Here is a 25,865-nt window from a genome sequence, read left to right as displayed (position 1 = left end):
TATGAATAGTGCTGCTATGAACATTGGTGTGCATGCTTTTATGTATACATATGTTTTCAATTCTCTTGGGTACATATCTAGGAACAGAATTACTGCATCATATGGTAACTCTATGTTTAATCTTATGAGGACTTGCCAAACAGTTTTCCACAGCAGCTGCACCATTTTACACTCCCACTAGAAATGTATGAGGGTTCAAATTTCTCCACATCTATTATCTTTTTTATTATAGTCATTCTAGTGGGTGTAGTTTTGACTTGTAGTTCCCTGTTGACTAATTGGGTTGAACAACTTCACGTGCACTTTATTGGCTATGTTTCTATCTTCTGGATATATATCTATTCAAATTCTTTGCCCATTTTTTAAATTGAGTTGTTCTTCTCTTATTGAGTTATAAAAGTTGTTTACGTATTCCGAATATGTGTTTCTTATCAGATACAAGATTTGTAAATATTTTTTCACAATATATGGATTGCCCCTTTCTTAATAGAGTTCTTCGCAGCAAAAAAAGTTTAATTTTGATAAAGTCCAACTTATCTATTTTTTCTTTTGCCTGTGTTTTTGATGTCATTTTAAAGAACCCATTATCTAATCCAAGGTCACAAAGATTTACTATGTTTTCTTCAATAAATTTCAAAATTTTAGCTCTCATATTAGTTCTCTGATCCATTTTGAGTTATTTTTTGTGTATAATTGTCAGCATAGGGTGCGACTTCAGTAATCTGAGCACAATTTGTTGAAAACACTACTCTTTACCACCAAATGACCTTGGCTTCCTTATCAAAAATCGACTGACAGTAAATGTGATGGTTTACTTTTGAATTCTCAATTCTATAGATTAATCCATGTGTCTATAATGCTAGTACTCCACTGCCTTGATTACTATTATTTTTGTCATAAATTTTGAAATCAGGAAGTGTGAGTCCTCCACCTTTGCTCTTCTTTTCCAAGACTGTTTTAGCTATTCTGGGTCCCTTGAAATTCCATATGAATAGTTTTGATATGAATTTTAGGATTAGCTTGTCAATTTCTGCAAAGGAGGTAGGCTGGAATTCTGATTGGGATTATGGTGAATCTGTAGATGATTTTGAGAAGTACTGTCATCTACCAATATCAAGTCTTCTGATCTATGTACATGGGATATAACTCTATGCATTCAGATCTTCTTTAGTTTCTTTCGACAAGGTTTTGTACTTTCCAGAGTGTAAGTTTCAGAGTATAAGTGATAAATTTATTTGTATTTAATTCTTTTTGATGCTTTTATAAATGAATTAGTTTCCTTAATTTCACTTTTAGATTGTTCGTTACTCGTCATTGTTTATTATCCTAGAAGTTTTTCAGGGAATTCTTTAAAATTTTCTATTTATAAGATCATGTCATCTACAGAAAGACATAGATTTATTTCTTCTATATAATCTGGTTTCCTTTCTTTTTTTTCTTTTTTTTTTTTTTACTTCTTCCCTAACTGCCCTGAACAGAACCTCCAGTATAATGCTAAATAGAAGTGGTGAGAGCAGACATCCTTGTCTTACTCCTAATCTTAGGGGGAAAGCATCCAGTCTTTCACCATCAACTAAGTTATCAGAATGAGGAAGTTAGAAAAACCAAACAGAAAGAAGAAACACAAAGAGTAGATTAAAAGAAAGAGGAAGTAAAAACATATGGAAAGGGAGTAGAACAGTGAAATGACTACATTGTATAATCAAGGGGAGGGACTAAAAAATAGAAAAATAAATTTAAAATGAACTCTGAAATAATTTCATAAGAAATAGATTCTGAAATGCTCTGCCATTAGTTAAATATGTGCTTTTGGCAAAACATGAAAAACTTCTGTGTGCTTTGATTTTGTCAGTTATTGAGAAATAGGCATTTATTTTATAAACATAAAGTACCTATTATGTTCTTTTTGTATACATATTTTTATGTAGTCTGTGTGAGGCACTGTTGTTCTCAAAAGGTAATATAGCTTTTTTAACACTTTACTTTTTTGGCGTTATATTTCTATATTCTATAAAATAAATAAAAGTAGTGAAACAGGGAAGGAAAAGAGGTAGAAAGTAAAGAGAAGAAAAAATATAGACAGGGAAAAGGTAAAAAGTGAAGGAGGATACAGGAGGTAAGGAAAAATTAGGCATAAAGAAAGTAGGAAAAGTAAATAAGGAGAATGAAGAGGGGAAAAGTTCAAGAAGGACAAAGGAAAGGAAAAAACACTAATAACTGCTGAAGAGCCAGACAGTGGAGAGGGTAGAGGAGGAAAGGAAGTCCCTCAGTTCTCTTTGTTGATGGTGATAGGGTCTTTTAATATGAAACACATTTCACGAAAGTAAAGCGGGACCTTCTTTGGAGACCACTCACTTATGAAGTTAAAGGACAAATATGCCTGAAAGAATTTCTAAATATTAAAAAATTAAATTATTTTCATTCGGAAAGGATTCTATTACAATCCTTCCCCTAGATACTGCGGGAGTTGAAAAATGTGAGCTGTGATCTTAGCTCTATCATTATTTGACTAGAGATAGCTATTCTTTTGGATTTCAGCTTCCTAATCTATAAAACAAGGAATTTGGATTAAATAATTTACAAAGCCTCCTTCAGTTCTGACATCATAAGATTTTACTTAGGCTAGCAAAATAAAAACTTATTAAGGGATGAATACCATAAGCTACTGAAAAAAGTAATATAAGAAAAAGAGTATGTTACATAATTCAAAGGAGAGAAATATCAACTCGAATATCAGAAAAATTTGAGAAAAACAAAATCCCCAGTTCCACTTAAAATAGCTATTACCCTCTAGGTGGTAAATTCATTACAAAAATCAGAATCTTTTCCTGGCTGTAACATAGATTCTAGAACAGTAGGAATTTATTTTTTTAAAGAATGAGACTATGACATCTGAAAAACAGACCAGCAGGAAGACTAAGACACTTGTTCATCTGTATTTCTGCGATTTTCTCACTTGGTTTATTTGCAACTGGACTTTTATGTCTGGCAGTAGTGCCAACTTCAGTACGAATGATATATTATTTTTATCATGTTGATTACATATGTTCACCAGTTTAGTTGTCCATATATGCTTGGTGTGGTTTGCAAATACTCAGTGACAAAATCCAGAGCATGGCATTTTCACAGAAAGTGTTTACTGTGAAATTTCTCCTTAGAAGTTTGCTTTTCTTTACCGCTTTGATCTGTATGACATCCACAGTCCAACGTATCAAATAAGGGATTAAAGTTAAATTAAGAAATTCTTCAATTTGATACAACATGGCAGTTCTAGAGAGGACCTCATTTTCTTATGTGATTAGAAATTTGGTCAAAGTTAAAGTCTGCTAAAATTTTCCGAACTGCGCTTCTTCAGTTTTACGGTGACTTGGTACTAACATTCTGTTATTCATCAACACTTCACAGAAATACTTGATTTGTCTGAATGAATTTAAATACCCACAACTGAAGAAAATCAGAAAAACCTGGTTTTAAATATCAAAAGATCCCAAATGAAAAGTATTTCTACAGGCCACACTAAGCAAGTTTTATTGATCAGTATACTTCTTTGCAGGATGAAATGGTTGCAAAATTGAACATAAGAAAGTAAACTTACTGGTAAATATCCTTTCTGAGGACAGATCTGCCAAGAGGATTGTCAGCCTGGGGAGCCATAGCAACAGAGCCAATCTTCAAAACCATGGTGTCTTCTTTTGCTGCCTGATTGACTATAAAAGAAGAAATAGATTTTGAGGTATACAGTGGATCTGTGAGCAACTTCATACATAAGAAGAAATCTTTGAGTAAAAGAATAGAGACACATTAAAATAAGACCAAAAATTAGGACCAAAAAAATTGTTTAAAATAAAATCATTTGATGCTTAAGTTGTTTTCTGTTATTATTTAAATGATGGAAAAAAAAATCCATCCCAACATTAAAATGTATTAAACATATATAAGCAGTACTGAAGCAGTAAGTTTATCTGATTCCATAATCTTATACTACTGCATCTTTCTCCCAAATGATTTTCAGACCCCGGCTTTTTAATACTACATTGTGGTCTACAAATATATTATAGGATACCACAAAGTCAGTAACAAGTTCTCGAAGCCATTTAATTTACATGATTAAGAATTAAATGTGGACACACGCATACAGTACAGCATCATATTAGTCATAACATCTCAGAAAATCCAAAAGAAATGTAATGGCTGCAAAGCTGAAGAAAGAAAAAAAATACTTTAATGTATGAGGACATTTCAACTTGATATTTTAGGTACTTTTAAATTTTAATAATTACTACTGTGAAATTGCTCAAGAAACAGTAATTTCACACCTATGTAAAAAGTTCTACATTCTAACTGAATCTAAAACTAAGGTAAGTAATCTCATAAAACTATTAAAGGTAAAAGGATATATCAATACTGATTTCTTTTCTTTGTGCTGAATAAAATAATATTTTACCATATGGTCTCATAAAGTTCAATCATTTTTCTATAAATCTCCAGCTAATTCAGTATCTTTTCTAAGGACTATTTGGAATGCATAGGGGTTCTTGATGGTCTCATTAATTTACATTATACTTTATTATCTCCTTTTCCAACATATTATACTGTAGTGCCTGTTTAAAAATTGTTTAAGAATTATTAACAATATACAACTATCTGGGTTTTAAAGAACACATATACTAAAACTCATAATTACTTTCAAGAAACTATCATCTGCCACAAATGGAGCAGAAAAGCACTGGCTGCAAGATCTCAGGAATATCTTGAACAGACCATGCCAATGAAGGCATACAATCCATATTTCTCAAACTGTGGTGCTCAAAGAATGCAAACGCTAAGAGATTACTTCCAGCTGCTTCAGTAGTATATTCGGTATGGTCTGACTTAGATTAGTCCAAGAGCAAAAATAAGAATTAAGAAAATCCGAAAAAATAAGAAGAAAGATAGTCTATGAGGAAAAGAAGGAAACAGAATAAGATGTACATAAAGGGAGTGGTAAGATGGAAAGAGGGTGGAGGGAGGAAGGACAGCAAAAGGCGAAAAAAGAGATAAGCTATCATAATGAATATTAGCATATGGATGCCACAATAAAGACAATATTTTAAATGTCCACAGCAAAAAGATCAAACAGAAAACTACTTCTCATGCAGCTGCACTATTTTCAAATGACTGAGAGGTCTGGCTTGATTATAGGTCCTTATACTATGAACACTGTTTACATTTTACAGATCTTGCATTTTATGCCAACCTTATCAAATAGTTCCATGTGGGTAAAACCTCTGATTAAGCAGCAGGCATCAATTAAATCAATAAATAGTAAGCCTGGAGAATAGACCATAGCACAAAAGTGCAATTAGTGTACTTGCTAACTGTTCTTCCAGGCTACAGATACTACCCACCATATGAAAGTCTGAAATGCAATAGAAACACTGCAGTAAATGAGGTACATATGGAAGAAAAATGACGTACTTGGTGTTACATACAAAGCCAGATCCAAGAACAGAATTGTTTCTGCAAGAGCCAAGAGTGTTCTCACTAGATTATACTGACTATGAAGTTATAATTTTTAAAAAAGCACTTAATACAGATCACTTACAAACTAATCAATTTTATTATAAAAGTATTCAGCTTACCATAATGTATCTTTGAGATATAAGAAAAAATAACAAAAATATGTATTTATATAAGAAAGTGCTTTCAGTCATTTCTTCAGTTACTTTACAGTTGGAAAAACTTTTTTGGTTTATTTCACCTGCATTTAATAGTTGGACCATATGAGGAAACGTTCTCTCTAGAAGCATTTTCAACAAGAAAATGAATGCCTTCCTTCTTTGCTTTAACTGTATTTTTAAAAATTGAGCCTCATGAGGAACCACTCACTTTAGAAGACTCATGCTGGGTCCAAAAAACAGTCCTGTATCCTGATTTAAATAGCTTAAGCTGGAAGTCAAATACCTGTAGATTCAGAATCTTGATAATAATGGAACATAATGCCAACAATATTCAAATTGAAAATTTGAATTTTATTTAATATTTCTTTAAAATATTAGAATGTTAAATATATTTTTATCAACTGAATTTTATACATGAACTATTAAAAACTTTTACATTCAATGTAACATGAAATCTAAGTCTGAAAGATTTTTATATTCTTGGGGTGAATGTGTATTGAAAATGAAAAGGCTATGTCCAACTCTGATATCATGAGCTTGTATAAGTAACCAAAAGCTTAAATAAAGAGCAGAATTTTCATGCAATTGTCAGTTAACTGTAAGACTATTGTTTATAACTAAGTTTTCTTAAGTCCAACATGAAATAAAGGTGTTTGGAGACCAATTTTCCTTTAAGATTCTCAATATAAACTCAATAGAGTTAAACATCTAAAGTTTCAAGAGTACTTAAACTTGCCACTGTGCAATGTTATACTTTCATAAAGCTGTAACTGTAGTGACAGATCTACACAAAGCTATCAACAAAGGGTTTTATAAGTTTTTGCCATGCTTGCAGTTAAAGACAGAAAGAAGGTTCAATAAAGGTTTGACCTAATGATTGTTATGTATATTAATGGGAAACGTAGTTGCATCTAGTTTATGAATCATCTCTGACCTACAGGCACAAATTGGAGATATTTTTATAATAGTTTCTGAGAATTATGATATACCATCATTTAGCTCTGCCAACACACTAATTAAGGCATAATTTACACATATACTTTTCAGTTTAATTAATCTGATAAAAATATTACTCAAGCAAACTACTTTTTAAAGCCTTTCTAGAGAATAACGAATACTATGCTCTTGACTCCCTAAATCTTACTGGAGTCATTTAAGCAAGCATATTTGTTTCTAATGGAAATGCTGTTGAAATCATGTTTTCCTTATTTAGACACATTATATCTTTTAAAATGTATTAAATGAAAACATTCACTATTTCACATAAAATATACATTTAAAAATTTGTCTACTTTTAAAATGGTTTAAATGCTAAATTTTATATGCATTTTACTGCAATAATTTTTTTCATGGGTGAATTATGATTTGAATTAAGAATAGCAATGATGAAAAACTGTGTTAAAAAAAAAACATAATATGCCAAACCTCTGAATTTTTGTTGTGCATTTTTGTATTTGTATTTTATGGGTAGGCCCATATTCTGGCAATTTCAGTTAGACAACATTTCAGATAGATAGATATAAACATAAGTATAAGTAAAGATATATACACATAGACATAAACACACACACACACACACACAGGCAGAGTGTAAAATCCAGAAATGAAAAGATGTTTGTGATACAATGTAAGTCAGACAAAAGGCTTAATACACAAAGAGCTCTAATAATAATTGATAAGGAAAAGATGAGCAACTCCTCAGAAAAAGAGTATACTTTTCATTAATGAAACCAAGAAGAATGATAAACCTCTGCTAGGATGAGAGTGAGAAAACAGTATAAACTGGTGTAGCCATTTAAGAGGGCAATTTGACATCTCTTAATATTTTAAAGGTACATGCCCTTTGATCTAGTAATCATTTTGCTAGGAATAAATTCCATAGATATACCAAGTCATGAAAAATACCACTAAAAAGATGTTTATTGCAAAAAGCATTCATATAAGCAAAGAACTAAAATTAAGCAAAAGTCCACAGAGAATGTGGCACACTATATTTTCCAAAGATGGCTATCACAATATCCTCCCAACTAATATGCTCATTTTGAATGTTACCTGCTTAGGAGGTACTCAGGCATCTGAATTTTGGAGTAAGACCTTAAAAATCCCACCACAACCACCACCAAAAAAAAAGAAAAAGGCTTTAGAAATAAGATAGTAAAAGGCTAGAAGTATTTTTACAATTACAATCAATTGAGAATTTTCCTAGTTATAACAGCCAAATGAAAAATTTAAAACATCAACAAAACTGTATGATATGTAGTATTAGTTAATGGTTATAACACAATAAGCCAAAAGCAACAATCAAAACATGTACACACATAAAGGAAATAAAAACATTTTCTCTCTTTTCTTAAATACCCAAACTCTCATTCCTTCTGACATGTATACAAATTGATAAAGCACAGGACCTGTTTCAGTAAATCACTGCTGAGTGTGATAGAAAAATGAAGCCAGAGTGAATCAATGAACCTTTGATCGCTGCCTCACTGCAGAGGTACACAGGTGCTACCACTCTTACCGAGAGTAAGCCCCCATTGCTCTTCTTGCTGACTCAAGTATGCCTGCACGTTAACATTGCTCAGAAAATGCCACAAATGCTACTCTAGTCAAAAAGGCTTCCAAGTAGATTGGTGGTTTCTCAAAGCACAGAATTCTAAATATAAAATTACCAAATGATTCAGCAATTCTACCCATAGGTATAAACCCAAAAGAACTGAAAAAGGACTTGAACAAACCCTTAAATGGCAGTGTTCACAGAAGCATTACTCTCCATAGACAACCCCAAGGTGGAAGCAACCAAAGTGTCTGACAGGTGAATGGATAAACAAAATATGGTAGATCCATACAATGGAACATCATCTGGCCATAAAAAGGAATGAGCGATTCACTGTGAAAAGGTTCCATTAACAAATATCAAAAACATTCAGAAGTGTTCAGTACATCAAATAGATAAAATATTTTAAGACAAACAAGCAAATTTTAAACAAAGATCAAATGCCCACATTAAGAAATAGCTATGTCAGATTCGGGAAGATTCACCAGTATAAACACTATTGGATACCCATTTATAACAGTCTTAGCCAGATTGGGCCATCTGGAAAAAGCAATATAAGGATACCGTAATTACATTCCAGGACCAATTTCAAAACTTAATAAATGGGCAATGAAGTATATACATTTGGTTGATCTTTTTATCTTTATTAATATTTTAATATTAAAATATTAATATTTTATGGTGTGAGATTTAAGGTATGAAACCTTAAATTAAAACAGTATAGGGAGGGGATATTAGAGAAAAAAGGACTCAACTTAGGGTTAGTTAACAGGCGATTATTATTTAGAGACCAAAGACTTCTCTATATTACTACGAAAGCATCACAATCAGATATGTTGCTTTACTTCCTGATCATCTGAGTGAGCTTTCCCTATTTTTTCACAGCACATTTTCCCTATATTACCTTCCATCTCATCCTATACTTTCACTCCCAATATCCCCTCCCCTCCCCTCCCCTCCACTCCTTTTCCCTTCCCTTCTCTTCCTTCTTTCCTATCTTTCTTTCTGCCTACAGCACCCATCCAAGTGCTAACCAGGCCTGACCCTGCTGAACTTCCAAGATCAAACATTGGGCTTGTTCAGGGTGGCATGGCCGCAGACTGGGTGTGAAACCAGAACCTTCTGCATGTAAAGCAGACGTGCTAACCGCTACACTATGGAACCACACCCACTTTTTTCTTATTTTCAATGAAATTTTGGCCTTATTGTTTAAATTAAAATAAAATAGAAAAATATGGAATGGAGAACATAAAATATATGCTACAAGAAATTTTCAGAAAACCACGCAAGCGGACTAACATTTATTTTAAATAAAAATTACAGGAACTCACTCTAGTTAGAAAAATGAATGCTTCTATACCAACCAGAGAGATTTTTATGGAAAATAATATCCTTAATTGTTAAAAATCATTTAGAATTTTTATGAGATCATGAGATTTTCTTATTTTTATCTAGATACAAAATATCTATAATTTCATTTTAATAGTTATAGCTATTATAATGATATTTTTAAAATGTACTATCCCAGACTCTTTTCCCCAAATCATAAATTTTCTGTATTAACAGAGCCAAATTTCTCCCATTTCAATAGTGTTTTCCCCTAATCTCAATTGGAAAATCAAAAATGGTTTGAAAAATCTCAGTAACCTTTGTGTGTGTTCCTATTGTTGTATAGTTATGAGAAAATATCATGACTCTCAAACTGGTTCTCAGAGAACTATATTGTGTAAAAATGGAGGTTATCTTTTTTTACCTAAGTGACTTTAACATAAATTGCATTATCTAAACATTAATTAGATATTCATATAATAAAGGATAACAATAAGGAAAAAGCATAAAGGTCATTGCTTCTGCAATAAATATGCAGCCTCTTTTCTGGTTAGTGGTTTGTCTCTTATGTCACTTGTAATTGCTCAAAAAAGACTAACTCTTTATTCTTTACTGCTCATGTGTTTCCAGAAACTATCTAAACAGATGAAAACAATGTATAGTGCTGTCAGAACATAGCATATGCAGAGAATCCTAATTTCACTTCTCAAATTAGTTTTATGACAGATACTAGTAAAAATTAGAATTAAAAAGTAGAAACTGGTTTCTATTAAGATTCCACAATTATGATACCCTGAATTTATCTCTATACATCTTGATAATTAAGAACTACACAACTCTACAAATATTTTCTTTTATTTACGGAAATGTTAAAGAAAACATTAGTTTAAATAAACCTAATTATCAATGTTAGGCAGAATACTACCCCTGATTAAGATCATCTGTCTGTGAGAACAGAACAAGAGAGAGACACACTAGACCATGAGAAAAAAAGAATGAAACCAGGTGCTTTTCTTTTGTTATTTAACATCACTGATCATCCAAGGTCTTCTAATAACTAAAAAGGAAAAAAGAGTTTCGCTGTTTTCATGTGGTAGAAACCATGATCTATCCCTCAGATACTCACTCTCGTTTCTCTGTGAAATTCATAGGGCCCTACATAAGGATTGTTCCTCAGCCTTTCTTACAGCAGGGCCATCTAAGTTTTGGCCAATGAGGGGTAAGTGGTAATGAAGTGTAGGACCTCCAGAAACTCTCCTTTAAAAAAAGAACCACCTTCTTCCAACAAGACTTCCTTTTATTGAGAGCTTACTATGGAACTGACTCCATGCATGCAGTTTCATGTAGTCATCATCTGAAAGTAAGCTATCAATAAGGCCTACTATCAAGGCAGGTACTCCAATTACCATTTTAAACAAAGGAATTTAGATTAACTTTCCCAAGATTTCACAATAAATAACTGACAAAGCTGGGATTTGAACTTAAGTGTATGTAACTCTGAAATCCATACCATTAACCACTGTTATATTTCACTCAAAATTCTTAATATTCTTCATTCTTTTATAGTAAGGGGGAAATTAAAATTTAAAAGTCACTCTTGTGAATGGCGGCAGTAGAATTACCAATTCATTTTAAAACCTAGAACAATTTCAGAGGACGCTGAAAAATCTAGAAGTCACAGGGGCCTTGATATGTTGGCTTATTTTTTAAATTAATTTTTAGTTATATTAGGTATACAGAACCCAATATTTAAGTTTAATAAAACAAATGACAGAAAGTATAAGCTTTAGTAGCAAAATCCCCGAAGAAAAACAATCTCATATTTCTTATTCTAGTAACTAATAGTCAAAAACATACACAGTATTCTGACATAACTCATAAAGATTTAGTTGCAGAATGACTATAACATGTTTACTTTTTCTAAAACATAACAAACTGCACATTACAACTAAGGTCTCTAAAAGAAAGTTTCTAAAAATCAGATCAAAAGAATTTCTGAAGACAATACCTTCAATACATGGTTGCATTTCTTCTGTTTTTGGAACAAAAATTCTGATTACACTCGTGTTGATATAAATCAGAGGTAAATTGCGTGAAGTCAGTGTATGGGTCCTCATAGGCTGACCAGGAGATTTTCTTTTCTCTTTTTGGGTCTTTGGTAATTTTGCTTGAAATATACTTGCAATGGCATTGAGTAAAGGAAAACAAAGGACAATATCAAAAGCTTGTGCTGAAAGAAGAATTTCATGAAGAAAATGAGGAGAACCATCCGTAAAACTTTCAGATAACTTATGAAAACTTCTTCGCTCATTTCTTGATATTAACTTGTGACGGACATTTTTTGTTACCGCTTTTGTATATGTCAAAGAGAGGAATCCATGCTGCTGGTGAGAGCCATCTAGAAGTTTTGCTGTTGTCTGTTCCAAAAAAGGAAATCACAATACACATTTCATTAAAAATATATATATATATTTGAAAGCATAAAATGATCTCAGTTGGTATTATATCCTTTCATTATTTCTACACCTCTTAATGAGCACATTACTGTAAAATTCTGCAGATGGTACAAAAGCTTCTCAGACAGTATGCCTGAACTGAAAGTTAGCAATTCGAGTTCTAGTTCTAGATCTCAAGAGAGGTAATTATAACATCTTTGTTCCTGTTTCTATGATTTCAACATTTTCTGTAACATTCAGAATTTGGAACAGATCATCTCTAGATTTTATCTTTTCATTCTTGATAATTTTTAATCTAGAGTGTAAATATGCTGTCATAATATGGACTATAGGGGAGTTGTTTAGGCAAGTGAAACTGAAATAACCACGTTATGCATTTCTAGTTGTGACAACCTGAATAGAAAAAATTATTGATTTTCCTTAACATTTATAAGAACGGAATTTTCCTTTGATAATTTGGCTAATTTATATGAAGACAGAGCCCATAAAAAGAGGCTCACTGATATCATGCCTTGATAAGTGAACGAACCATTTAATGCATGTTTACTGGAAATGATAATATGACACAGAAATAAAACATTTGTCTTAAAACTGGCCTATTTTCAGTGGCTATCATATTGTTTACAAAACCTAACAGCTCTTCTATAACTCATATGCCTTAGGCTTAATACTATATTAATACACATACAACATTTGAGAGTGAAAACTGTCATTTTAACTTCAATATTTCTGACAAAATTTTTCCAATTAACTCTTATATTAAAATTTCACACTATAAACAAATTATAGTAAAAGCACTTTTAGAGTAAAATGCATACTTTGTATTTCTCGATGTATAAAAAAACAGCTCTTCAAAAAGTTATCCTGAACCACTAAATATACATACAATCCTATTTTGCAAATTACTCAATATAGAGTTATTTACTTCACATTCCTCACACCTCTCCCCAAGGCCTGATAAAGTTTTTTGTTATAGGGTCCAAAGAGCAATGTTAAGAAAGGAGATGCAGTAACAAGAAAAGGAAGAAAATATATTCACCAAAACAGGAAAAAAGTGAAAAGTAGCAAAGCAGCAACGTGTCTGAGCCTACGTTATCCCATCACTAGGAACCTCTTTTGTGTCCATTTTCCTCCTCTTGTGTTGCTGCCTATCACCCCATGTCTTGGTGAGAGGAAAAAATTCAGCTATCACTGTTCATTTTGTTTTTAATCTGGACTGTACAATGAAAAAAGGTGAGAAAAATTTAACCTTTGTATGTGTTCTTTTTTTAAAGTTAATTTTCTGACCATTAAAAAAACTTGGAAAGTAGGCATTACACGGACATGCAAAATAATTTTTCATACAACTATCATCCTTCAGAGTATTTTTTTTATTGTTCCCAACTTTCTCACTGCCTCTTATCTGATTTCACTTTCCATTTGCTTTCTACACTCAAAACAAAAAGAAACATGGTAAAGCAAGAAAAACTGCTACCAATCTTATCACCATGTTGCTGGAGAGCAGGTGACAGTGGACAGAAAAGGGTGGCTATGCTATGGCTTCCCTGGAAGAGGCTACAACACTGTCTGCCTCCAGGTGTTCACACTGGACTTTGGAGAAGGGGGCAGAGTCAACAACTGACGAAAATAACCAACATCTGAATCCTGCAAATAGTATAAAAGGCGTTTCAATATATGAATGTTTTGATTTGGAAAAAATATTTTAAAACATAATGAACGTAGGTACTCTTAAAAGGTAAACTCCCATGAGAGAGTTTGTTGAACTACTGCATACCCAACTCTCTTAATATGAGAGAAAAAATGAAAGAATGCATGAATAGTAGCGATAGTTAGGGTAATGTAAATATTACTTTTCATACAGAAATAATCAACATTTTATACTATTTAGATGAAAAGTTAGAAAACAATAATAATTAAGGCAATGTTAATTTAAAAAAACAGTAAAATTGATAAAGAAAAATTTTAAAGGACATTAATAATAGGTTTTTTTTTTTTTCATGAATACATGTTACAATTATCAAGAATGTTTCTCATGGAAACTAGTGCACATTCAAGGAGAAGGGAATAAATCTCAACAGAACTTCCACTGGCATAAAAGCCACCTTAAGAGATGTCTTTTTCCAGACCAGACTAGAAAAAAATTCAAAAATCAAAACAGAAACTAGCATTTGATATGAAAATACAATATTAAACATTTAATCTAGGAACACAATACCTGGTTAATTTTTATAATGCTTAAGAGACATGCCTTAAATTCCTTTTAAGCTACAAAAAAGGGGAAAGAAATATATAAGTAGCTTACACATACTAAAAAAAATTCTAATGTTTGCAATGATTCAATAAATCCTTAAGAGAATCACTATTAATATGGTGGTAATCTGCTCTTAATATTTTAAAATTAAATACATTTTACTGACTTAAAAATATCACCTAAAATAATTATCTTAATGATACATTCAGATATATTGTACCATTAAAAAAATAAAGGCTCCAAACTCCTAAAGCCACTGGTGTGCAGTCTAGTGTTCATTTATTCTCCAGGCAATGACAGACATACAGCCTTGTCCAGATCAAGAGGGCACCAAATAAGGTACTTTGAATTAGCCATGAAATGAAAATGACATAAAAATGGGGGTGTGGGAGTGGCAATTTAAGTAAGAATCATAAAAGGAATGACAAAAGGAGTATGGTCAACTCTTGATCTATCAACATATGCATAATTTTAAAAACATATTTAACATCCAACTTTGACTTTTTTTTGTGCCATGGTAAAATTAGTTTGTATGCACAAAACCAGATTGATAGATAGTATACACAAGTAACCCAGAAATAAATCAGATAATAATGGAAAACCAGTTTATGATTTAAAAATTCATTATAGTTCATTTCTAAAGTTGATGATATAGAGGAAAATGAAAATCAAGAGTTGACTCTGTAGATAGTATAATTCCTTCTCTGGGTTCCTGTTAATGGGAGTGCTGTAGCATAATTTAAAAATGATTTCTTACAGAAGGAAAGAAGCCAGAGCAATTACTGAAAGGGTCCTGCTTGCTGACGGGTCGAACCAACAAGGTGCGTCTGTTCAGCTTGTCAGTACAGGAAAGGAAGACACCTCCACATTGCCCCAGAGACCAACACTCTTCCCCAAGGCTTGAGGTGATGGACAGGAGCAAAGAAGGTGAAAAGACAAAAAGCAATAAAAGCCATAAGCAAAAAATTCTATATAGTTTTAATTATGCTCAAGTTTGCACTGGTTTAGGTTTTAGCCACTGCTGGGTATGGCCTCTGTCGGGACCATCTTCTGCAAAAGCATTGTTAATGGAAGTAAACAAAAATTAATTTTAGCATAAAATCACTACTTTTAGTTTATGATAAAAGACAATCCACATGACTCACTCATGAATGGGAAAAACTAAAAAGTCAACATAATATCAATGATAAAGTATATTAATAAAAGCATTCCTACCTTTGACCTTTTCAAAAATTTGTTTAATTGCTATACAGGAAAATGGTTAAAAAACATAAGAAGCTTAAAGAAATAGTTTTATGATATAATTTTGAAAGAATAAGTTAAAAAAATTTACTCTTGAGTTGTAATTCTTATAATCATTAATCCTATTGTATGAAAGAACAAAGATAAACAGTTTATATTGTCAAAAAATCAGAATTACTAAATGAGTCTCACCACAGGTTTTTCTTTGCACTGTAGAAATACTCCTTCAAAATGTCCTGACTGCCAACCTTCCCCTTGCCTGGAAAACATAAGTTCACCTTATCTGTTCTCTTCAAATATTCTGAGTTAAAAAATTGAGCATATATATCTACTTCAAATAGTTTTGATGTAAACAACACTACAATGAACTAAAATGTGGACATGACAATGAAATCAACAGAACAATTTACATTAGCACTACATCCTGGTAGTTCTGCACAGAAGCATTTGTCTTAATGATAAGTTGTATATTTATTTGGTTGGTTATTTATTTCTCTCTCACCCATGAGATTATGAGGTCCATAAAGGCTTGATTTATGTCTATTTTTGTTAAACACTATATCCCCACTTCCTAGTATAGTGCCTGACATAATATACACTCAATATTTTGATTAAATAAATGAATAATCTAAATATTTAAAACTTCTACAAATGTAACAATAAAATCATTGATGACCTAGACCATAGACTGTAATATTCACATCATCAAGAAATTACTTCAGCTATGCTATTCATGCACCACTTGCAAAGACTGTTTTGATATAGAGATATAGCATTTAGAAGGAACTAAAGAGCTAGTTTTTTCCCCATTATCAAAAATCAACTGATTCACTATTAATACAATAAAAACAATTATCATATGCTTGGTGAGATAATACTATTATAATAGGTCTAACTATATACACAGCAATTTTTTTTTTCCTCAAGAGACCAGCAAAATGTTTTGAACTTCACAATTATGACAAAACTTGTCAACCGCGACAGATTTAACAGTTACTGACAATATGATAGATGTGATAAAGGACAAAAATTCAAATGTTTTTAACGTAGAATTAGAAATGTGTTAAATAAAAAAGACTTTTTTTAGGGTATATAATACATCAATAAAGGCATAGAACTGGCAGATGTTGGCTTTTTCTCACAATGGTCTGCGGATGCCACTGTGGGCAGTGCTAATTAATGCCAATAGCTTAGCTGATGCGAGGAGGAAAAAAATAAAAATAAAGGCAAAGAAACATATGTGCCTCTGCAGGCACTCAAAAAATAATCGTTTAATAAATATTATGAATCCAGAAAAAAATAGATTTTAAGGCTGTTGCTATGCCAAAACACTATGAAATTGAAAATGATATTTAAAAGTTCAAAAAATCATGTATGAGTTTTATGGTATGTGAATTACATTTCAATTTTTTAAAAAACCCACCAGGTTAGTATTATAAAGCAAAGCAAAACAAAACAAAAACAAAAACAAAAACAAATAAAAACAAAAACAAAAAACCCAAAAGCATTTGGATTTTTATTTGAAAAAATGACAAAATTTCTATACAGCTTGTGAAAATATCTAAAACTGTACTTTTTGCTAACATTACTTATCATTATAAACAAATTATATTTATATATAATCTTACTTTTCATAGAAACTTATTAAGGAAGGAAAATTATGGTTCTAGGAACATCCACCACATGTATTTTAATCATCTGTAAAATAAGAAAAGTCTCCAGATTTCAAAAGGATATGAGATGTTGCTCCATTTAATCTATATTACATTGCTATAGGGTGTGACTGGCAAGGATACAGCAAAAACTAAAGCCATTGCTGTGTCTCAGGCTTCTTAGCAAATATACAATATATGTAACAAAAGTATGAGATAATTAGTAAAAGCAGCTTATGTCATTTAATACAGCAATGTGAATATTTATGAACAGATTTGCTATTTTATAAAACATCATATTCCACGTATGAATGAATACCAAGTAAAATTAACCTATTTATCTGTTAAGTACCCTCTTTGGGAATAAATTTTTTTTAAAAAATAACTAAACAATATAAACATTAAAATTCTTATACAGACTTTGTTCAAAGGAAATATAGCCTTTCCCACAATCTTTATTCATTATTTACCTGCTTCTATAGTGATCAATATTGAAACTTTCTATTTTACATTTGACTTTGGTATACACGTCCTGGACATCTATGGAAGCACTGAGATCTTCTAGTTCGCTGACCATACAAAGCTCTGCAATAAGAAGCAAACATTATATCAGTACAGGCCCCACAATCAATGGCACATATATGCTTGATATCTACGGAGAGACTGAGACTTTCTGTTCATTAACCATACAAGATTCTACAAAAACAAGCAAAATTGATATCAATATTGGCCTTACAGTTAAGATAGGATACCTATTTCAAGACAGGAAAGATCCTAACTAATGTCTTTAGTGCTATATCCGATAATGGTCAACGATCTTTGCAATACTTTTAGTGACAATGATACATCATGTGACCAAGAAATTACTTCATGGCTTTTCGGATGAATTTTAATACAAATAAGACAAGATGTAGTTATTACATTCGCTATGTTAGTACCGCTAATAGAAACCACTTGAATTAGATCTCAGGCTGTTTATTTAACTAGAATAACAATGATAAATAAAATAAAGCCTATTAGTTCTTCTAAAAATAGTGCTTAATATTTATCTTTTCAGCACAGAAGAAAAGTAATCCTGTACCTGTGCCTTTATTTTCAGGATCTGGAGCAAAGAGCTTTATAGTAATTTTGGGGAGTACCCACTGCATCCACAGACTAACACGTCCACTGGATCCACCAATGTTATTTGTAGTTTGTTCCAAGGTAACAGAATCTGAGAATGGTGAATCATCAACTGCTTGTACAGAATCTCCCTGTGTTGAGAATATAAAATAATACTTTGTAACATAAAGAAAAATAATTTAAAAAATCAATTTAAAATCTGTAATTATTACATACAACTTTTCCATATCATGCTAATCAAATAAATGCTTATACTAATATATAATGCTAATATAAACTAATATAAACATATACTAATCAATACACTATAGCATGTTTGTTTAAAATACGTACATATATATTTAAACATTAGTTAAGTACTTAAGTTAACCTGGTAGGTAGCATGATGTATTGGGTTAAGAACTTCAGACATTAGCCATGTGATTTAATCTTTCGAAGTTTGTTTTCTCCTCTATAAAATGATTATTATAATGATATTTATCTCTTAGAGTTGTTAACATTAAGAACATGGTCTTATTTTTAATATATAATAAACACTTTATAAATAGTAGTTATTATTATCACCATCAAGCTGAACCACTACTTAGAAATTGTACGCTCACTTTCTTAAGAATTTGGTATCCTATACCTTCTTGCCTTTCTCATTTTGTTATCTTTCTAACTTTAGCACATTTTCTTTTGCCATATATTCTCAAATATTTAAACTTGTAACCACTTCTATGCTCAGGAATTATGATCAGTAGTCAACAGTCAGAAGAAAATATCTCCTAATATTTAATGGAAGACAACATAACATGATCAGTATATCATTATCTATGGACTAATGTCTTAGTCAAGCCATTAGCTTGGCATCTAAAAGTAGGGAAGGTAAGTAAAACCTCATACAAAACCAAACCAAAAACTCTGTTCTCATTACCACGGACATGTCATCTACATACCTAAATAGGTATATTCATGAACTTCTACCTTGACCTCAGTTTTACAGCATCTTTCAATCAGAAGAAAATCCAATTTCATTGAATCCCCAAAAGGAGACCAAATGGGGAAGATTTTCACAAAACAATAGGCAAGTGTTCACTGTTGGAATACTTAGGCACCAAGCACAATAAAGTAACAGCATCCTGTGATTTACTGTGACAGAAAATTATAGACTTAAATCTGAATAGTATAGTCATTCCTTGATCCAATTACACTAAGAAAGCAAATAGCTCAATCTGATGTTTTCATATAAGTGCTTCTCCAAAATAAGCAGTCCTAAATCTGCTGTAATTGAAATTCCTAAAATTTGAGAAGATATAGAAAAATTAGGGTTTTGTGTTAGCTGTCTAGAGTAACACAACATCTAAGATCAAGTACAGATGAATCCCAGAAAAGCATGCATTTTACAAAGTCAAATTCAATAAAAGATAATATAATATAACCATTATGCTTTTCTTTCAGGATAGGTTCTTAGAGCAGAAGCACTCATAAATTAATTGTTCCTCAAACAGAAGAATATCATAATTACAAGAATGGAAATTGCTGAGAAAACAGCATCTCAAATCAATGAGACCTTGATTCTTAACAATAGTAGGTATATTCAGTAGAAATGCTAATAAAACTGTGGCTTCAAATTTAATCAGTAAGCACTCCTGAGAAAAAGTTTTGCTCTCCCTCCTCATGCAGCTTTAGTTTTCATTTTGGATTTACAACATTTGGTTTGGTATTGTTAAATATGTTTAGACATTAATTTTATGCTCTATTGCCAATTCTAAAGCAAAAATTGAGCCAGAATTGGAGATGCTGAACTATTTTCCCACACCTCTTTATGCCAAGTTCTAAAATATACAGTTTAATTCTTTCACCATTTTGTTGCAAATTGACCAAAATACTGAGTTTATTTTCCTAGCTGAATTTATCTTTGTTCATCTGGAAGAGCAAACACTTCAGCCCTTCATCCTTGGCCTGCTCCAGAGCTCAGGGATGAACATATTTTTGGCCACATTGCTATTCTCCCTTATCAAAATAACTCCAGCGTTCTTGTTCAATCACGAAACTTCCCAAAGGGCTAAACACTTCCACCACTGTTTGTACTTAAGTTAACAGTAACAAGTGGCCCGCCGTGGTTTCCACTACCTTACTCTCACTATTTTAATGTAAGGGTGGGAAAAATGATTAACTGTTTTTAAACTCAGTACTTAAGTCTCTCACTCATATTTCCTCCTCTACACCACCCAGGTGGATATTCAGAAAGCTAGTACTATATTCACTGAAAAGTATGGTGCTCCCTATCAACATGTCAACATAAAAAGAATTACTCATAGTTTAAAGTATAAATCATCTAAGGATCATATAAACAAATACTTCTTTTCTACTTAATACAAACAACAGTTAAGAGTGTACCTTTTAAAATTAGACTCATTTATAGTAAATTCTTTACAGTTGAAACAATTTTAAATAATAGTTTTGACCAAGCTTAGCAAGAAAAACAATATTTTAAACAGTAAATGCTTTAATATCTTAACCAACTTTTTAAATTAATCCAAATATTAATTTAAAAATTCAAAACTGAAATTTCAAAGTGGTCCCCAGATATGTAATTGATATAAACAAGCACAACAAATCTAAACTGACCTCAGATTAATAGATATTTATACGATAAAACTATTTGGGTTTTTTAAAAAAAAGTAAACCAATAATTGAGAAACTAGAGAGATTTTCTGATATGATTATTTAGAAATAGGAAAAGCATTAAAGAAAATATTTTGTTGATTGGTATGTCAAGGCTAAACAGTAACCTTCATTTATTTAATCTTCTTTAATATCTCTGTTCTTTGAATAGCTAATCAATTGATTAGATGATAAGCTAAATGGTGACCTAAAAAGATTTCCAAACTTTGAATAAAAGTTTCTCACTAAATGTTAAAGATAAATATTAAGTGAAATAAGTCTATAATCAGTAGAAGATTTAAAATTATCACGAAGCATTCTTAAAATAACAATTGAGTAAAACGTTCAACCTAAATTTACTTTCTAAAAGATTGTCTGGAATAATAATTTGAAGTGAATTACCACATAGGTTAACTGCATTTGAATAACAAAAAAAACTGAAAACAGTTGTGCTATAGAGGTTGATGTCAAACAACTTCTCGGATCAATATAATTGACATATAACATTATATTAGTAGCAGATATACAACATCAAGGCTCCATATATGTATATACGGTGATATGACAACAATAAGTCTAGTTAACATCCATCACCAGTTACACATTATTTTTTTCTTGTGATAAGAACTTTTAAGATCTACTCTCAGTATCTTTCAAATATATAATACAGTATTGTCAACTACAGTCACCATGCTGTACATTACATCCCCATGACTTATTTATAACTGTAAGTTTGTACCTTTTGACCACCTTCATTCATTTTGCACCCCCGCTATATTCCCTTTTAATTTAACTGAAAATAAATGCATTTAAAACAACTACTAGAAACTAAGAAATACACTAGATATTTTGAGGATTGGGATGCTAAAAGAAATTTTAATTCCTGAATCAATAAAGAATGTAAGTCAAATTTTGCTAAATTAAGCTTCCACACAGTGGAGGTTAATCTGGCAATTCTTTCTTTAGATTGAGTTGTAAATCAATATTCTAGCGTTCATTCAGCATTTTAGGTTTTTATAAAGCTTTAAAATTATTTCTTATACCAATGTTGTGAATGAAGATGGCATATTAAAGACATTATTCATATATACAAGAAAGCAAAAATGAAAAAACACTAAACAGTTTGCCTAAAATCACAACTAAGTTGGAAGGATTTAATTTCATCAACACAATATAGCCATCCAAAATAACTGTCTTTTCTAGATCACATTTATGAAAACTACCGAAAATACAGAGGTTCATAATATCATTTTGTAATCAGAAGTTTCCAAAGGACTTTCAGTTTATGAATTTACCCTCTAAAAGAAGTATGTGAAAGTGCATGCATTTGGGTATGTGTACGTATGTTTGCTTTACTTACTTGTTGAGAAAGCAAATTATCAAAATGCATGTGCTTTTAGAGAGAGTTTTTATTGCTATGCTGTCCTGTAAGCATAATGGCATAAAAATTTTAATAAACATAACTGTATAATACTTCATTTTCTGGAACATCTGCTTGAACAGAAACTTCTGACAACCTTAACTAGCTGAAATATAATGGAATATGTTTTTTGAGTGTACAGGCAAAGTATTATTTACTTTTGGGTCTATGATAACAATTAGAATGATAACAGAGTGGTCCATGATAACAACTACAGTGATAATAATTATATTGAAATTTCTACTCTCCCTTTCATTTATTACAGAATTGCCTCTGGGGAGTAGCAATCCAATTATAGCCTAAATTTCCCAGGCAACCTTTGTATTACTTGCATATACATAGTTATGCCTAAATCTTTAAAAAAAAAAAAAAAAAGGCTCGAGGGGGGAAAAAAAATGGCATAGATGATAGACGCTCTGTTCATCCTTCTGACAACCAAATCAAAGTCGTGACAGAAACAAAGAGCAAACAGCAAGGAAAAATCGCCTGGGATCTAGAGGAACAAGCCCGACAACTAGAGAGAAATTTAAGAAATCACCTTGCAACGGCAGAAGGTAGGACGGGGCAAGGACACAAGGCTGCCCAGTCCCTAGTGCCTGAGTGGGATGGAGAATGTGGCAGTGGCAGCGGCGGAAGCCACTTGAAGAGGCCACTTCCACGAGGGATTTTCCCACTGATGGGCTTACTCGTTCTGAGCACGAGTGCCGGTCTGGCTGTGCAGGGGGCACCAGGGACTCACAGTGGGACAGTGAATTGTTGGAGTGAGGGCTGAGGTGAGACTCACTCTGTACAGAAGTGTGGGCGGTACCTTACGTTCCTCTGTAGAGCCCTCCCTACTTCCAGTGCTCTGACTCTGCACAGCCATAGCTGAGACCTCATCAAACTTGATAACAGGGGACACTCTGCTCAGAGGATTCCCTGAAACTCCACCTCCCCCATCTCACAGACCCACCCAAGCCACTTCCAGGTGTATCGTTAGCAAGTCAGGTACTCCTGGCTGAGCAGCGCTTAGACTCACACTGGAGGCAGCTGGCCTTGGTTTCTGGTGTGGCCTTTTGGGGCAACTATAAGCACAGCATCTTTGGATTGCTTGCTGAATCTTAACAAGACTGTGCCTGGAGGGGAACAAGCGGGGGCTAAATTTGGCCTGCAGCTAAACCCCTCTCAGGGCTGTGTCGCTGGACACCTACTTCACAAATCCACATTAATAAGACTGGGAGACTTAGGAGCTTTGCTTAGTACATAGAAACAGACACAGAAAGGCAGCCAAAATGGGAAGACAAAGAAGCAGAAACCATACAAGAGAACAGAACAGAGATTCAGAAATAATGAAGTTAAGCAATCTAACAAATGCAGAGTTCAAAACACTGGTTACAAAAATGCTCAATGAACTTTTGGGAAGTGTAGATAAATTCAGTGAATTCAAAGCACTGGTTACAAAGATGCTCGATAAACTTTTGGGAAGGGTAGATAAATTCAGTGAGAACTTCAACAAAGAGGTAAAAAAATATAAAAATGAAAATGGAAATTATAAAATGGAACCAGTCTGAAATGAAGAACTCATTATCTGAGGTCAGAAGTACATTAAATGGAATAAACAAAGTGAATAAAGAAGACGATCAAATGACCTATTTAGAGGATGAGAAAGCCAAGGACGCCCAATCAGAATGGCAAGAAAAAAGAAGCCAAGAGGATAATAATAACTTAAGGAGCATATGGGACACTATTAAAAGTCAAAATATCCATGTCATAGGGGTACCTGAAGGAAAACAAGATGTTGAAGAGGTATTAAAGAAATAATAATGGAAAACTTTTCTAACCTGGTGAAGGAAATAGACACAAAACCCCAGGAAGCTCAGAGTCCCAAAAACCAGGAATCCAAAGAGGCCCACACCAAGATACATCATAATTAAAATGCCAAAGGATAAATATAAAGAGAGAATCTTAAAAAGCAGTAATAAAAAAAAAAGCAGTTAGTTATTTACAAGGAGCACACATAAGACTGACAGCTGATTTCTCAAAAGAAACTATATAGGACAAAGGTGCTTGGTATGAAATATTCAATGGGATGAAATCCCAGGATCTACAACCAAGAATACTTTATCCAGCAAAGCTACTATGTAGAGTTGAAGGACAGATAAAGATCTTCCCAGAAAAAAATAAGCTAAAGGAATTTTTCACCAAGCCAGTGTTCCAGGAAATGGTGGAGGGACTTCAAGAAGAAAAAATATGTATTAAAAACAAGAATAAAGAATGGTAAGAATTACATTCCTATCAACAACTACCTCATATAGAAAAGAATTAAGTGCTCCAACCAAAAGATAGAGTGGCTGAAAGGATAAGAAAACAAGATCCCTACATATGCTGCCTACGAGAGACTCACTTCAGATGAAAAAGCACACACAGACTAAAAGGATTGTGATGGAACAAGATATTGCCTCGATGGACCTAGAGGGTATTGTGTTGTATGAAATGGGTCAGATAGAGAAAGGCAAATACCACATGATTGCACGTACATGTGGAATCTAAAGAACAAAATCAGCAACAACAACAACAAAAGCAGACAAACACATAGATACAGAGAATATTTAGTGGGATACTAGATGAGAGGGGGGCTGGGAGGACAAAAACAGGCAAAGAGATTAAGAGGTACAAATAGTTGCAGAAAAGACATGGAGATGTGGAGTGTAGCATGGGGAAGATGGTTAAAATGTTGTACTAAATATGTAATGGGGAATAGAAGTACTAGATTTAGTGGGGTGATCACTTTGTGAGTTATGTGGTATACAACTGAAACTGGTATATTACTGTATGTCAACTATAATTGAAAAAAAACACTGAATTGTATAATGTGAATACAAGCAACCAATTGTCTATTATATTCAATAAAGATTAAATAAATTTTTTTTAAAAAAGCTCAACATTACTTAGCTAAGTATTCAATTTAAGAAATTAGGAAAACAACAGTTAAGCCCAAGATAAAAGCAGTATTTATCTTAGCCTAAATGCTTGGGCAGGAGGGGCAGTTAACCTTGAGACTTTTAAAACACAGCCCTGGGCTACATATAGGTTTGGGGACTTAATTTCACACTCCCAAAATGTTTCAAAATACTTTTAGCTCTGAAATTAACAATAAAGAGGTCTCAGGGTGGTGACGATAGAACCTGGAGTCCCTCAGAGAAGCAAGCACATAAAATCTCTTGGGGGTAACAAGCCATCACCACTATGTAAGAGCCTCATAGATAAAGGCCCACTAATGAAATGACTTAATAAATAAATATAAATATATATATATATATATATATGCCCTGTACCATAATACATCCGATTTAATGTAATCATAATGAGTTGATATTCCCAAATCATTTAACAACTATATATTCAAAAAAAAATGATATGTGTAAAATCTACTCTGTACCAAGCACTGCACTAGCTGCTTAAATTAGGGTTATCCTCTGATAACAAGGATAATTCGTGATGGATGTTTGTAGAAAGTTTACATTCCACATCCAGGATAGCACTGAAACAAT

At 32.4% G+C, this 25,865-nt stretch overlaps 1 protein-coding gene and 1 non-coding gene across 14 annotated transcripts in view; one reads left to right on the top strand and one right to left on the bottom strand.

Annotated features, from left to right (window-relative positions):
• VPS13B (vacuolar protein sorting 13 homolog B) overlaps positions 1-25,865 on the bottom strand; it is a 670,010-nt gene that overhangs the window by 306,167 nt on the left and 337,978 nt on the right. For 8 of the 13 annotated variants that reach the window (XM_036233309.1, XM_036233311.1, XM_036233312.1 and 5 more), the window contains 5 exons: positions 18,226-18,397; positions 17,615-17,729; positions 15,008-15,149; positions 11,552-11,960; positions 3,596-3,707 (listed from right to left, as the gene is read on the bottom strand). In XM_036233309.1, the coding sequence (XP_036089202.1) occupies positions 3,596-3,707; positions 11,552-11,960; positions 15,008-15,149; positions 17,615-17,729; positions 18,226-18,397 (950 nt within the window). Of the gene's footprint in view, positions 1-3,595; positions 3,708-11,551; positions 11,961-15,007; positions 15,150-15,684; positions 15,752-17,614; positions 17,730-18,225; positions 18,398-25,865 lie in introns of those variants that run through there. The other 5 variants (XR_004954708.1, XR_004954709.1, XM_036233314.1 and 2 more) reach the window with 3 other exon arrangements.
• On the top strand, positions 16,612-16,699 carry LOC118612074. Its single transcript, XR_004954782.1, has one exon. It is a non-coding gene; the product is annotated as a small nucleolar RNA SNORD35 (small nucleolar RNA).

The sequence above is a fragment of the Rousettus aegyptiacus genome, unplaced genomic scaffold, assembly GCF_014176215.1.
Source record: "Rousettus aegyptiacus isolate mRouAeg1 unplaced genomic scaffold, mRouAeg1.p scaffold_m13_p_15, whole genome shotgun sequence".
Taxonomy (NCBI): Eukaryota; Metazoa; Chordata; class Mammalia; order Chiroptera; family Pteropodidae; genus Rousettus; species Rousettus aegyptiacus.
The sequence above is the reverse complement of the archived record's forward strand: the minus strand, read 5'-3'. Positions and strand labels throughout refer to the sequence as shown.